This window comes from Corvus brachyrhynchos, unplaced genomic scaffold, assembly GCF_000691975.1.
Source record: "Corvus brachyrhynchos isolate BGI_N302 unplaced genomic scaffold, ASM69197v1 scaffold92, whole genome shotgun sequence".
NCBI classification, from domain to species: Eukaryota; Metazoa; Chordata; class Aves; order Passeriformes; family Corvidae; genus Corvus; species Corvus brachyrhynchos.
Genome location: NW_008236973.1, coordinates 5,502,285 through 5,516,983, shown reverse-complemented (window position 1 = coordinate 5,516,983; position 14,699 = coordinate 5,502,285). Strand labels below are relative to the sequence as shown.

Sequence of the window (14,699 nt, the reverse complement as noted above, 5' to 3'; positions counted from 1 at the left end):
GGGAAAGAGAAAGAAAAAGCAAATGTGGAACAGTAAGACATGAAGCAGGAAGAGCTTTAAGAAAATAACTGTGATATGTCTGAAAATTAGTGCTTTCTCAGAGTCTAGGAGTTTCAGTAGTGAATAGTTATGACATTTAATTCTCCAATTTGTCATTTTAATGTATTTCACAGTTCACCCTCACGGGGTATGATCTCTTCTGCTTCCTGAAAAATGCTTTAACTTTGATGGCTGAGTGATGCTCACCTTTATTGACTGCATGTGTTCTTTTGGTATGGAGCAATATATAGGCTTTATGAAGAACTACAACTCTCCTCATTCCTCCCACCCGTGGTGCTACTCATCCCTCTTAAATCCTCTTATTGATTAGCCTAGATGAGCTAATTTCTAAACAATTATTCTTGAATTTTACATTGCCTGAAGATGTCTTTTTCTATTTTAAGGCCTAAAGAAGGCTCAGCATGCCCAACATCTTGTCTGGTTTTGCATGAAATAGTAAAGAAAGATTCCATTTCTCATCACAAACTTTATTTCTCTCAAACTGTCACAGCTAGAACATGGTATGCAATCCAAAATTAAGTTATATTTATTTACAAACAATTTTGTGTCTTGTTGTTGAGGTCAGTCCTAACGCTGTTGCCAGACAGCTCTGAGTGCAGAGCAAACAATGCCCCACACCCCACCAGTGCACTAGATACGCAGAGAGGAGACCAGAGGAGGGGCACTGGTACTGCTCTATCAGTGAGCGTCTCCTCCTGGGATGGCAGCAGACACACAGAGAGTGAAACCCTCTCAGCTATTTCTGCTTTCCAAAGATAACACTTGTACAAGTAATCACACACACCCTCATTGTGCCAGAGTAGCTTAAGCAAGTTACCAGGTCCTATAGCTGTGCAGTGCAATAGAATTCAGCGGGTAAAGAGCGGCCCAAAAATGCTGGTTAATATTCAAGGATCACCTCCTCCAAGCTCAGAAGCACATCCTGACAAAGAAGAAATCACGCAAAAATGCCAGGAGCCTTACATGGATGAAAAAGGATCTCCTGGACAAACTCAAACACAGAAAAAAGAAGCTTACAAGGACAGGTGTCCTGGGAGTAATACAGAGGGATTGTACAAGCACCCAGCGATCAGGTTAGGAAAGATAAAGCCGTGACAGAATTAAGTCTGGCCAGGGACATCAAGAGCAACAAGAAAAGCTGCTGTAGGTATCTTAGTGATAAAAGGAAGACTAGGGAAAATGTGGGTCCTTTCCAGAAGGAGATAGGAGACCTGGTTATCCAGGATATGTGGAAATGGCTGAGATACTCAATAACTTTTCTGTCTCAGTCTTCACCAGCTAGCATTCCAGCCACACTGCTCAAGTCACAGAAGGCAAAGGTAGGGACTGAGGGAATGAAGAATCACCTGCTGTAGGAAAAGATTAGGTTTGAGACCATTTAAGGAAAGAGAAGGTGCCCACGTCCATGGGGTCTCATGAGATATATCTGCAGGTCCTGAGGGAACCGGCTGAGGAAATGACTAAGCCACAATGCATCATATTTGAGAAGTCATGGCAGTGTAGTGAAGTTCCCAGTGACTGGAAAAGGGAAAACATAACCCTCATTTTTAAGAAGGGAAAAAGAAAGGCCTGGAAAACTACAGGTCAACCAGTCTCATCTCAGTACCTGGCAAGGTCATAGAGCAGATCTTCCTGGAAAGTATGCTAAGGCAAATGGAAAAGAAGGAAGTGACTGATGACATCCAACATGGCTTCACTAAGTACAAATGATACCTGGCAAATTTGATGGCTTTCTCCCAAGTCAGAGAGGCATGGATCTGATGGACAGACCACTTGGTGGATAAGGAATTGACTGGATGGTCATACTTAAAGAGTTGTGGTCAATGGCTCAATGTCCAAGTGGAGCCCATTGACAAGTGTCATTCCTCAGGGATTGATATTGGGACTGGTGCCATTTAACACTTTTGTCATCAACATGGACAAAGTGTTCAAGACCAGGTTAGATAGGGCTTTGAAAAACTTGGTCTAGTGGAAGGTGTCCCTTCCCATGGCAGGAGGGTTGGAACTGGATGATCTTTAAGGTCTTCCAACCTAAAGCATTCCACGCTCCTATGATACTGTCTGGTTTGTCTATTTGTGCAAAATGTCAATGAAACATCAATTCACACTGTTATTTTAGGGATTCATTGCTGCTCTACTTCACAACACACACTGTGCTAAGAACTGCCTGTGGCAAAGATACCTTCTGTGAAAACTGCAGAGAATATGCATTAATAGAAAACAAACTATTTGTCGCTTCCAAAACTGTTGATGATTGCTCTGTCTCTGCAGACAGCTACAGCCTAGTCTTACACTTTTATCAAGCAGTGAAATTCAGGACATCATAGAAAACTCTGGAAGGGCAGAAGGCAAGGAAAATTCAAAAATAAAGCTGGCATCAAGAACATGAGATACATATGAAACATTCAGCACTGCAAGAGAAAAGTGTCTGATAGTTTTAGAGGTAATAAACAGTGGGCCAAAAATTATTTACTTTCTAACTAAGACCTGTCAGAGACTAAGTCACTTTGTCAGCCAAATGGTTCACAGAAATTGTTTGTTGCTCTATATTGAGGAAATAGTATTTAAACTCAGGTAAAAGAGGGATTTACTCTGGCTGTCATTTTACTTCTGGTAATAAAAGAAAAATATAAACAGATGGATTCAGCATGTATAGCTGATAAAACATGTCAATTAAACTAAAGAGCATACTGGTAATAACATCATGTGACCTAAAATTCTAAGGTGAAATTCATGACTATTTAAATGACAATATTAGGAAAGTCCAGGCCTTAAAAATTAGTGTCTGCCTGTCAAAGGATGTCATTGAGAGTTCAGCTGTTGAAAAAGGAAGAGAAATATCAGAGGTTTAATAGAGTGATATATAGAGCATCAGTAGAGCATCAATACATTTATTCTGCAGGCAAAAAAAGCTGGATATGCAACATGAAAAACCCCTTGCCATTCAAAAACTAAAATGTGAGAAACATAAGAGCCAAGCTTCTGGTTTATGAAATTTTCATGATAGAACATTATCTGGGTGTTTTTTAAGCAACTCCCAGGTGTATCTGTATATATTAGATTTGCAGCTGGCAACACAGATTAGATTTGCCGCTGGCAACACAGCATTTTACATACAGTCCAAGTTCACAGAGTTTCCCACAAAGTATTTTTCAAACTCAAAATTCAGGACACTGAAACTGTAAAAGGACCAGCTGTATCAGCTGAATGTTCACAAGTCCAGGGAACATGATGGGATTCATCCCAGAGTACTGAAGAAACCTTATGTTATGGCAGAACCCTTCTCAATCATCTACAAAGGGTCTTGGGGACCTGGGAAGGTCCTTGCTGGCTGGCAGCTTGTCAGTGTTATTCCAGAAAGAGCATGAAGAACGACCCAGAGAATCACAGACCTGTTAGTGTAACCTCAGATCCTGGAAAAAACATAGGAAAAATCATACTGGGTACTACTGAAAGGCATTTAAAGAGCAATATAATCATCAGGCACAGCCAACAGGTGTTCACAGTGGGAAAGTCCTGTTTAACCAATTTGATTTCCTTCTATAATAAAGTCACCCTCCTCGTGGATGAAGACAAGGTAGTGAATGTAGTTTTTCTGGATTCTAGTAAGGATTTTGATACTGTTGCTCACAGCACGGACAAGCTGTCCATCTGTGGGATGAGCAGGTTCACAGTGCACTGGGTAAAAAACTGGCTGAAGGGCAGAGCCTAAAGTGTTGCAGTGAATGGGGTCACAGGTGACTGGTGACCAGGCATCAGTAATGTTCCTCAGGGTTCTAGGGCCAGGTCTGTTCAAAGTATTTATCAACAATCTCAAAACAGGAGTTGAATGCACCATTAGCAAGTTTTCTGGTGATACTAAACTGGGAGGTGCTGTTGACTCTCTTGAGGAACTATATGAAAGTCCTTGAGCATGTCCAGAGGAGAGCAACAAAGCTGGTGACAGGGCTGGAAGGCATGTCCTATGAGGAGCAGCTGAGGACTTCGAGCTGGTCCAGTTTGGAGAAGGCTGAGGGGGTGATTTCATTTACAGCTTTCTGAGGAGGGGAATTAAAAGTGGATGTGCTGAGCTCTTCTCCTGAGATCCAGTGACAGAATACAGGGCAATGGCTCAGAGCCGTATCATAGCACATTCAGACTGGACATTAGGAAGCATTTCTTTACTGAGAGGGTGGTCAAAAACGTTCCTAGAGAGGTGGTCCATGCCGGGGTTTAAGAGTCCTTTGGACAAAGCCCTTAATAACAGGCTTTAATTTTTGGTCAGTCCTGATTTGCTCAGGCAGTTGTATTGGATGATATTTGTAGGTCTCTTCCAAGTGAAATAGTCATGCTATAATTCTACAATACTTTTTTACAGTACATTCTTTACTCGGTGACAAGAAATTATTTATTTTCCTGTCACATGCAGATAGCTATCACAGTTTCCAGGCATGTTTATGCAAAGAAATGCAGTAAACACTCACTCATGCAGACATCTATTTAATTAGGGAGCTGGATCTTCACTTTTGAATTTAAAGGGAAGGGAAAAGTCCTGGGATTACAGTTAATTGGGCAATTTTCAACCCCCTCATCTCATTTTGGGGCAGTTCATTTTCTTTGCATACAGGACAAATTATTTGAAATAAGCAATTAGAAGATATTTTGAAAACTGTTTTGTCTTCATGCATTTCCAATGCTCTATTTTAATGTAACAAAAACAGAATTTTGGCAAGACAGAAACAATAAAAGTACTCAACCTATGATGAGCTAAGTGCATGCAGAAACCCATTGCACTGTTTCTTGTAGGGAATTCTCTTTGTACAGCATCCTCTGTAGCAAAACATACATGCTGTGTTCTGCCCTCTTCACAGAGTTTTCAGTTTAGCAACTTCAGTACATGAATTCCATATGGTACTGACATTTTTGATTGTGGGTTACACCAGATTTTACCCTTGTCTAGAGCAGAGAAGAATTTGACCAACAACAGTGTTGCACTGAAAAGGTATTTTCAGGGAAGGCACTTCAAATAAAACACTGATCTGATTTTTGTAGTTTCAGAATTTTTTAGTAAGAGAGAAGTCTTCTCCATGTTGCTGAAGGCTGCTGAAAATCATCGATACGTTCACTCTGTTTAAAGACATGAATATTTTGCACTTTAAAATATGCCCATCTTAAAATAACTGAAAATATTTATGTTTTGTTCTTCAGACTGCAGATAATGTGTTGTGTTTTAGAGTAAGGAAGAATCCTAATTTACCTACATGGATACATAGAATCTCTTGAAAATGCCTAGAATTTTTTCTAGGAAACCATTTTCCTTATTGGTTTTCATTACTTCAATTCATAAAATAGTTTATTTCCTAGAATTCTGTGTAGTGCTGGTTCAGATACACTGATATTCTATTCCCCTTTCTAAAATATCAATCTTCACTTTCCACTTTTCACATCCTCTCAAAGTTTACTGACTGTTAAGTCATCCATAAATTTTAATGCTGTCAAATATGAAACTTTACATGAAGCAGTCAAATTTATCCAAACACAGATGAAATGAAACTTTTTGTCTCAAGATCCATTAATTAGGCATTAATATTTTTTTCTTTTTTTTTTTTTCTATACACGAAGCAAGTCATTATGAATCTGATTATCTCACTAGTACAAACACAGAAACTGAAAGGAAGTTTTGGACAACAATACATCACCTAGATTTTTTTAAAGGAAACACAACATCACAGTTACAGAGCTGTCTGCAGGTTTTTCTGGTTTGAGTCCCTTCAGCTATGCACCTAAGTCAAAACTCAGGCTCTAATGGAATTTTGTATTTCTTCCATTTCTTAAGTAGTTCCTGGGTCAAAACACTACACATAACAGAAAACTGAGAGAGTTGGAGCTTCACATCTACAGTGCCTTCAGCCCAAGGGTGCAGTCACCTCGCACAGAAGACTGTCCTCTCTCACTCCAGTTCTGAGTTACTATGCTGATTGTGCAGCCCATCCCCTCTCCCTGTTCCAAGTCTGGATGACATGCACTGCGTATTGTTTTAGGGGATGAGTGGAGGACCTTATCCAGCAGCACAGAGGCAGTGTTGGGGACATCTCATAAATGAACTGATGCCTGTCTTCTTGAAGCTTCCCACCCGTGAAGGAACAAAACAGTGTAACTTTCCAGACACCTTTGCAATTGCAGTAGCTTTTTCCACAGTCAGCTGGGAGCTCACAACCAGAAAAACTGGGACTGGCAAGACTGCCACATCCCTGGAATATGGGACAAAAATCATGGCTTTCTAATGCAGAAAAGGCACCATTAGCATCCTTGACTCTGAACTGCCACCAGACCTTTCATCATCTCTGCATAATATTTAACGAATTCATGTACAAGTCAAACAAGCCATTACCCCATGAGACTGGTTTCTTTTAACTCCTATCAGTCAGTGGCAAAGTCTCTATAGGCAGAGGTCTGTGATGTCATCCTCCAAACACTCTTCCCTCAGTCAGAGAACACGGCTGTTAGCTATGAAACTGCCCAGATTTTTGTATCTCTGGGTTCAAAAAATTGAAGGAACTTCATGGATTCCACATCCCTACCCAGTACCTGGTCCATCAAAGCTATGACTAATGAAAAGCGCAAGAGAGATTGATCCATTGTCATGACACTGGTTCACCACTGAAGGAGACTTAAGGAGACCTGGAGGGATTCAGTACATCTGTCTTCCATTATTATGAGTGCAGGCTCATTTGTGAAGCTGGAACTTTTTCCTAGGAAAGGACAGGATCATTCATGGGTACCTCATAGCAGGTGCCCCATATTCCTATATCACTAGGGAATGTCAAACCAAACTCATATATAGAAGTCCCTGATTAGTGAAAAGTCATTCTACAAAAGATTTGGATTCAATATATTTAATACTCCTCATCAGAAGTTCATAACTTTGGCACATATACTGAAAAATAGCCTTCCAAAAACTAAATACTTCTTGTTTTAACAGTAGGAACAAAGTACCAAAGAAAGAAAAAGAATTTTAAATGGAAGTTTAAAGATCTTGGGACTTAGTCACTTAGGAACATTCTGTAAGGACTTTCTAATGCAGAATGACAAAGACTAAAGTGCAAGTTTATTCACTGAACTAGATGAATCTCAACTTTAGTTTGCCAAATAGCACATTAATGTCTTAACACCTCAGCTAATGACTGCTTTTACATAGGTGAGAATATGCCTGCATTTTTCTTCCTGTCTCTTCTCTCTGCCTAATAAAAAAAATGAAAAAATTATAGCAGTCTCTCAGGTTCGCTCCAGAACGAGAAAAATACAAATTTGAAATAGCTTAAAATGTTGACAAGGATCCCTCCCTGTCCATCTGTATTTGCCACCTGCAAAGACACAAAAGAAATGGTATTCAGGCATCCAAAAGGATTCTTGCATTTCAGTCCCTTTTCCCAAAACATACTCCTTTGGTTGTTATGCAGGTAGGTGTTGCTTGGTATTGCTCCAAGCCAATTTTTATAGACTAGCTGGATATGAGGCAAAAATCTTCTAAGTAAAGATTTCTGCATTATTGCTTAATAGACCTCAAGCATTTGCTGGGAGGTGACTCATCCCAAACCAATCTTTCCTTTCACACCTATTGTTTGAAGTCTGTTGTGGTTAAATCAATATAATTTCACAGGAAACACCACAGTAATCAAAGCAAAATACCATATTAATATATATTTATAGAGTAGTTACAAATCTGCCCAATTTGTTATATGCCCTGTAAGAAGTGTCTTAAACCTTGGCACAGGTTAACAGTGGACATGAACATCCAATAATGGGCAAAAAAAGGTGAAGAAAAAATATACTTAGCTGAGAAAGAGCTGTAACAATTAAATAGTACGGTACAATGAATGAATGATCACAATTTAAACTGAGAACTTGATTAAATACACCTATCTGAGCATGCCCTTATTTGTTATAATTTGATACTTTTCTGATATTGAAGCTCAGCTGCTGACAAGCATTTGTTATGCTTAACATAATTTGGTGGTTTTTAAACTAATTACATAAGTAAGGTAGCAATAAAAGGTTCAGGTGTTAAAAAAGCATTAGCATAAACAGCACATGGAGGAAAAACATTCATAGCAGTGGATGGATAGTGAGAGTTTCCATCGAAAAGACAATTTTATTTTTCAAGTATTTATGTGGATATAAGAGGAGAAAGTGCAAAAATGCAGCCAAAACAGTGCCTCTAGCTCCACAGCTACCTGCAGCAATGGCCAGCTAGATACCTTAACAGTATGAGTTAGTTTCTAATACTGATTCAATCTCAGAGGATAAAGTAAGCTACGGCACAGCAGAGGAAAAAAAAAAAAAACCAACCAAACAAAAAACCCCAGCAAATTGTAATCAGTAAGCTCAGCTCCCTTGCCAGCACCTGGAGAAGGATGTGCAGTGCTGCACAGACCTTACCATTGTAGCTGTGAAGGGGATGTTGTCAATCACAGAGGAGGCCAAAGCAGACACCCAGAGCACTAAAATGATGGCCACTGCCAAGCGCTGATCCTCAGGAACCACCTGGAATTGAAAGAGAGAAAATTATAACTTTGAGATCAGTGTTGTTCTGTGGGTCCCTCACGGCATAATTGCATGTTCTTTACAGCTTTAATTTATTGACATTTATCATTCCTTTAGGCTCTGAAATAGGAAAGGCATCTTAGATAAAGTAGCCTAACATTTAGTAACACAATTATAGTTCTTCTTCCAAGAAAACTTGAGCAAATGGAAGTACAGAGATTGATATTTCTAATACTCAGCTTTCACACAAGAAATACACTGTGCAACTGTGAATTTTGACCTTTAGCTGCTTATACTTTTTTCACCTTTGCATTTTTGGATTTTTTAGACTACAGAAAAAGCTTCTCTATTGCATTTATGGCTATGTTTATTCTGGCTGTGGACAGATATATACATATTATATATCACCCATGCCAAAGTATGACATGCTTTCAAATTCAAAATAAAAATATTTTTTATTGTTCTACTGGAGTAAAATGATTTTTCTTATTCATTAAAAAATTATAAATATTTTAAGCATACCTTTATTAACAAAGCCGTCTGCTCTCCTATGTAGTCTATTAAGTGCAGATGAGCCAAAGCCTGGGAAAAAAAAAAAGACATCGATATCAACTAATGAAGTGCATGATGTACTTACTTCTTTTTTTCACTGGATGTAAGAAAATGCAACCATTTCTTCCCATTTACAAGATATTGATATTCAACTCATGTAGCTTCTACAGAAGTAATTTTAGGCAAGAAAAGACACAGCAGAAATTGGTGACTATTTGCAGAAGTGAGCTGGTTGCAATGAAATGCCTCAGAGGATTACTCAAGAGCATGGGACACAGGATCAGAGAATGGCTGAAATTTAAAGATGACATTGTTCAGTAGATACATGTCTTCTGAAAACCAGAACACAACTGATTTTAAATCAGCTTCCCCAAGCTCACAATACAGATAGAAGTGTATCATGTGTTTCAAAGGTCAGATGAAATCAGGCATCTCATGCTCAGTCTCAGATGAAGAAACAGGAAAACAAATTATGCTTCTTTTTTATGGCTTTCTTAGACCCATTCAAAAAAACCCCAAAAACCTCCAACAAAAACTACCAAAACCAGTATCCATCTGCTAAAACCAGAACAGAGATCTTGGGTGAATGGGAATTGGCACAGATGCAGCAGCATCTGAAAGGCAGGAAATCCAGCTCTCCAATGCCCAAGTTAGGCATGTAAATTAAGGAGGTGAGCCCTGTAAGCACTGGACCCCAGGACAGCCCAGATCAGAGTGCTCTACCCTCCCTGTGAGAACCATTCTCATTTGTACAGGACACTTAGGTAGCATTCCGTGGTGCTACCAGGGATGAAAAGACATAGGAAGACTTCAGCCTAGTGGTGCTGACTCTGATCTCTCCTTGGGCACATAGAATACTGACTGAGTCTTCACACCCAAGGATAGTGACCTATTTCCTTGACCCTCAAGGTAAAAGGGTGATTTTAACCCATGAGTGCTAGCCTTTAATTCATTTGGGTTTTGTTTTCTTTTCTTGTGGGCATGAAGAATGAAGTACTATTTTCAGGTTTAATAAGGTATATCTATTTTATGACTTCTCAGTTTCTCAGGAGAGAAAATCACATCATTTTTTGTTTAGCCTAGACCACGCTGGTTGGCTTGCTTTCATTTTTTTTCTGTCAAGTAAAAGAATCAGTCAGCTGCAATACCTCACTTACTGACATCAGTCCCTCACAGAGCTGCAGGAGTCAGTGTTCACACAGCACAGCTCCATATAACCCTCACACCGGGCAGTCAGACAGAGCCCTTCAAAGACTGCAGTGGGAAAAAAAGCATTCAACTCACATGCTGTCAAATTCCATGACAGATGCAGACAAAAATCCTAATAGGCTTCGAGTGGTGTGGTATAGGACACTGTCTTGTCAGTGACTAAGGTGCTTTCATTCAGACTGGCAATTCCTGTACCTGCAGCTCGATTGGACATCAGCTGAATGATAGTGGTTTGGGTGTCACTACATAGTAAATTTGGCCCAGAAATATTTTTTTTTTAATCATACATTGAAGAACAAAAGGTTTATCCACAATTAAAGACACAGCATGCAGAAAACAAGCAGCAAAACTTTTAAATACAGGTACATACCCCTTACACTTAAAAAAATGAATATTTTCCCATTACTTTAGCTTCCCAGGAGAAAGTTTCCTAAGAAATTAAGTCTTGTTGGTGATTTTAAGTTACCATTTTCTTTCTAAGCCATCTGTGTTGCTTTATCAACTCAAAGGTTATGTCAGTGACTTTTTAAATGTATATAAATGTATATAAAAGCAATATTCTTAATAGTTTTTATATTGTTGCTTTGTGTTCACACTTCAAAATAAACTTTTAAACAGCTAGTTGTCAGCAATTAGAGCCCAGATTTACATTCAATTAATACTGCTGCCTTATTAATTATCTACTAACAGAACGTGTTACTTTTGAGTAACACTCAAAATTCATTCTGGAACACAAGAAAAAGAGATGTTCAGGACACACACATCACTCCTGCAAGACAGTCTGCAGGTAGCCCATCTTGTTAGAGATGGTGACAATACTAACCACATAAACAATTTTAGGATGTCTCTATGATCTCCAGGCCACTCTCCTGCAAGCACCTAACTGCAAGTCAGCAATTAGTACCCTGCCACTGTCCTCCCCTGCATGTAAACTGCACAGAGGGTCTCCTGGATATTCCTGTGTCTTCTAAGAGGAGTAAGCATTATTGCACTAATTGGTGTCTTCAAGCATATTAGTTCCTGTGTGGCAGTTCACAACAGAGCTTTACTGCAGAAAAAAATCATGTGCCATTTAAAAACAAAATCTAATTTATGCATAAAAATTTTGATTAATCCTCTTGTGGACAGTATGTCATGATGTCTGTTGTAAATAAACTCTGCCTGAAGGATTTAAGGTATTATGTCCATTTCTACTATAAAAGTGAACAAAGAACTGTAATCCTGAGAGGCATAGGGACTTATTTTACAGAGACAGAAGAAGCAAAAAGATTTTTATAGCATGTAACAGCCACTTGTGACTAAAGACCAAAAAGACAGCAGTAAAGATTAATTACTCAGGGGACACAAAAGAAAACAAGAGAGCTCTAAAGGATTTCCAAGTTTTTCGCTGTGAAAGATGCACCAGACTGGACTGATGAACCCCCAAAGGCAGAGCCTCCAAAAGTTCCCCTGTGGTTCAGGAACTCAAATCACATTTTCCAAAATGACTTGCAGCCTAAGTCCCACACAGGTTTTTAAATGTGCCTTGTAATAGGAAAGAGAACATTTATAGCAGTAGAAACAGCTTCAGACTGGGGACTACCCAAGCCGAAGGTTCACCAAGGGTGAGAAATATGAGCTGACAGTTGCTGGATGCCCTAGACCATGGAAAGATTTCTTATATTTCAATGTATATTTTTGTTTTGACCAGTTTCTTCTTGACACTGGTAACTTAAAGGAAAGAAAATTGCCTTTGAAAGGACTGTCACCTACTAATCCAACAGATTCAGATTAAAATTAGCAGTGATGACATACATAGAACATTTTCTCATTCATTTAATGTCTCACTTTTTTTTTCTTGATTATCTGGAAGAGTTTCTTTCATGACTTTAAACTGCTGTTATTCTAGGGAGCCAGAAAAAATATTCTTTCATTAGCAAACTATTCACTGGTGACCTGAGAAACCATAAAAATGAAGTTCAGTGAATTATAATAGTTGTATCCAAAGTCTGGCAGTAAATGGCAAATCCCTGTGTATTTTACTGTGGTATTGTGCAGTCACACAGCACTCAAATCACAGCCAGTCCATCCAAGTTCAAACAATAAATACATCAGAGAATACAACTAATAAACCGTTACAGCAGAGGTAGACAAAATATACATGGCTACAGCGTTGATTCCCTGTAAGGTCTAGAAAATGCAAGGTTATATAGAACCTGATAGAATGGAGAACTAAAAATTGCTTGTTCTAATGAGCATACAATAAATCAATATTTCCTGATGAATTTTAGACTTAGTAACTTACAGAAAACTTCCTAATAATAATCAAAGTTTCCACTCATCTTCTCAGAGGTTACCAGATTTTGACTTCCACTTTGGCATTAATTAGAGTTAGTTGGATTGGTTCTTGTTTCTATTTGCTTCAAACGTTGTCCCTGTTACTGCTGGTGATTTTTTTTAATAGATTCCAATTTCCAAATTCCTGGGATCTTTGCAATTATTGGGAGGGGAGAGGGGAGGAAAGAGGCTGTATGAGCAAATTTGTTACCACAGGCTTTTCCCAGGCTTCTCACTCAGACAATACACTAACCATGGCAGTGTCAGTGGTCACATGGGTATTGTCAGTCTTGTTTCTACATCATTATTACATCATTTAAACCCAACAATTAACAACTGAAGAATAGTCAACACTCTAGAAGCCAAATTTAAAAGTTAATGTGAGTATCCACACAAAAAAAAATTTCCAAATATTTGGCATAAAAATAAATCCTCTCAAGCTATACAAAAGCATCAAGTAGAGAATAAAAGGGGATACAAACATGGATGGACTGTTGTCAAGCAGACAAACACAGAAACTACACAGCAAGATATCCAGGCATTTCAAGAGCTGAATATCTTTTAAATTAGTATTGCAAACTGAAATTCAGTGTATTTTCCTTTTGAATCACACTTCTGTGTGATATCTTAGGCCATTTGGCAGCATAGCAGACAGCACTAGAAGCATTTTTCAACTCTGGTATAATCTTGTTCTATTATTTTTCCTATCATTTGTATAAGTAATTGTAAACAAACACATAAATATATATAAAATATCTGCACATATAGACCAACAATAAACCCAGAAACTGAAATTTAAATTATAGAAAAATGATTGTGTGAGATACATTCAACAAACACAGAATAAGGAGAGAGTGAGATCAAGTTTACAATGAAAATTTAAATATGAAAGAGGTCCAACTAACTTTCACACTCTGCAATTCCTCTCTGTATTACCATAACTACACTTGATCAATAATATTCCAGTGGGATTGAACCAGCAGGAGGCCTCTCTCCATGAACATAATTCACATTTGAAATTGTTTGCAATTCTTCAGGCTTTATAATCAGAGAATATTACCTCCATGAGAACAAACAATGCTGCAAAGAAAAGGAGGGTTGCCCACTCAACTCTGTGCAATATCATCTCAAAATCATGGATGTCTGCTAGCACTAGCAGCCAAAGGGCTCCCAACATGGCAATCCAGCCTGCATGAGAGAAAGAGAGAACAATACTTTACACTTCACAGACTTGTTATGTGCTACCAACATGTAAGTTACAGTATTGTGATTTTCAAAGATTTTTGCCATATTTTTGCCCTGACTGTAACAGGAAGAGTTCACAGACACCACAGGATTAATGGTTTCTGCTTTTAAATTAAAACAAAAGAAAAAAAAAAAAAAACAACAGAGTTGGGTTACCCCAATAATCAATGGGTTTAGATCACAGAGAAACCTTTAGGTATTCAGGAGTAGTGAAGGACTCTGCAGCTCCCAAAAGGCTGGCTGCATCCCCTGGACCTTGAAGACTCAGTGGCTACCTGCTCTAGAAGACAATCAGGAAAGGAAACTCTCCTTAGAAAAGAAGGGACACTTAGAGTAAAAGAGGCTGTCTTCAGAGATGATCCTCTGTACATCCTGAAGTGTTTTAATACACATATTTAGGTAACCAATTGAGAGAAAATACAAATCAAATGCACAATCAGCTGGAAAATGCAAATAGCAAGTCTCCTGTCCGAGCAAGGCTCACTTTCCCTCTGCACAGTTAAAATTCTTTCTAGAGCTGTTTGATCCCTCTGTTCTATTTATCTTAAAACTCTCAGAGTTCCCAAAGCAGCAAAGGAAAGTGAGAACTGTCAGTTCCATCTACCATGACTTTTCAATAGCAAAGCTGATTTGCTGTCTCATAAAAGAAAGCAAATCAACTGTTTATGAAAATTAAATTAATTTTCTCTGAACACAAAGAAAGGGGATATAGAAATGCACTGCCTAATTTTCTTCTGACTGTTGTCTTGGCTGTTTTCCGAATTCATTAAAGAATAGTGGGCCCACTCCACCTT

At 38.5% G+C, this 14,699-nt stretch overlaps 1 protein-coding gene across 12 annotated transcripts in view; it reads right to left on the bottom strand.

Moving 5' to 3' along the window:
- OCA2 (OCA2 melanosomal transmembrane protein) overlaps positions 1-14,699 on the bottom strand; it is a 191,837-nt gene that overhangs the window by 54,478 nt on the left and 122,660 nt on the right. For 11 of the 12 annotated variants that reach the window (XM_017728591.1, XM_017728595.1, XM_017728592.1 and 8 more), the window contains 3 exons: positions 13,721-13,848; positions 9,106-9,165; positions 8,479-8,583 (listed from right to left, as the gene is read on the bottom strand). In XM_017728591.1, the coding sequence (XP_017584080.1) occupies positions 8,479-8,583; positions 9,106-9,165; positions 13,721-13,848 (293 nt within the window). Of the gene's footprint in view, positions 1-8,478; positions 8,584-9,105; positions 9,166-13,720; positions 13,849-14,699 lie in introns of those variants that run through there. The other variant, XM_017728600.1, reaches the window with a different exon arrangement.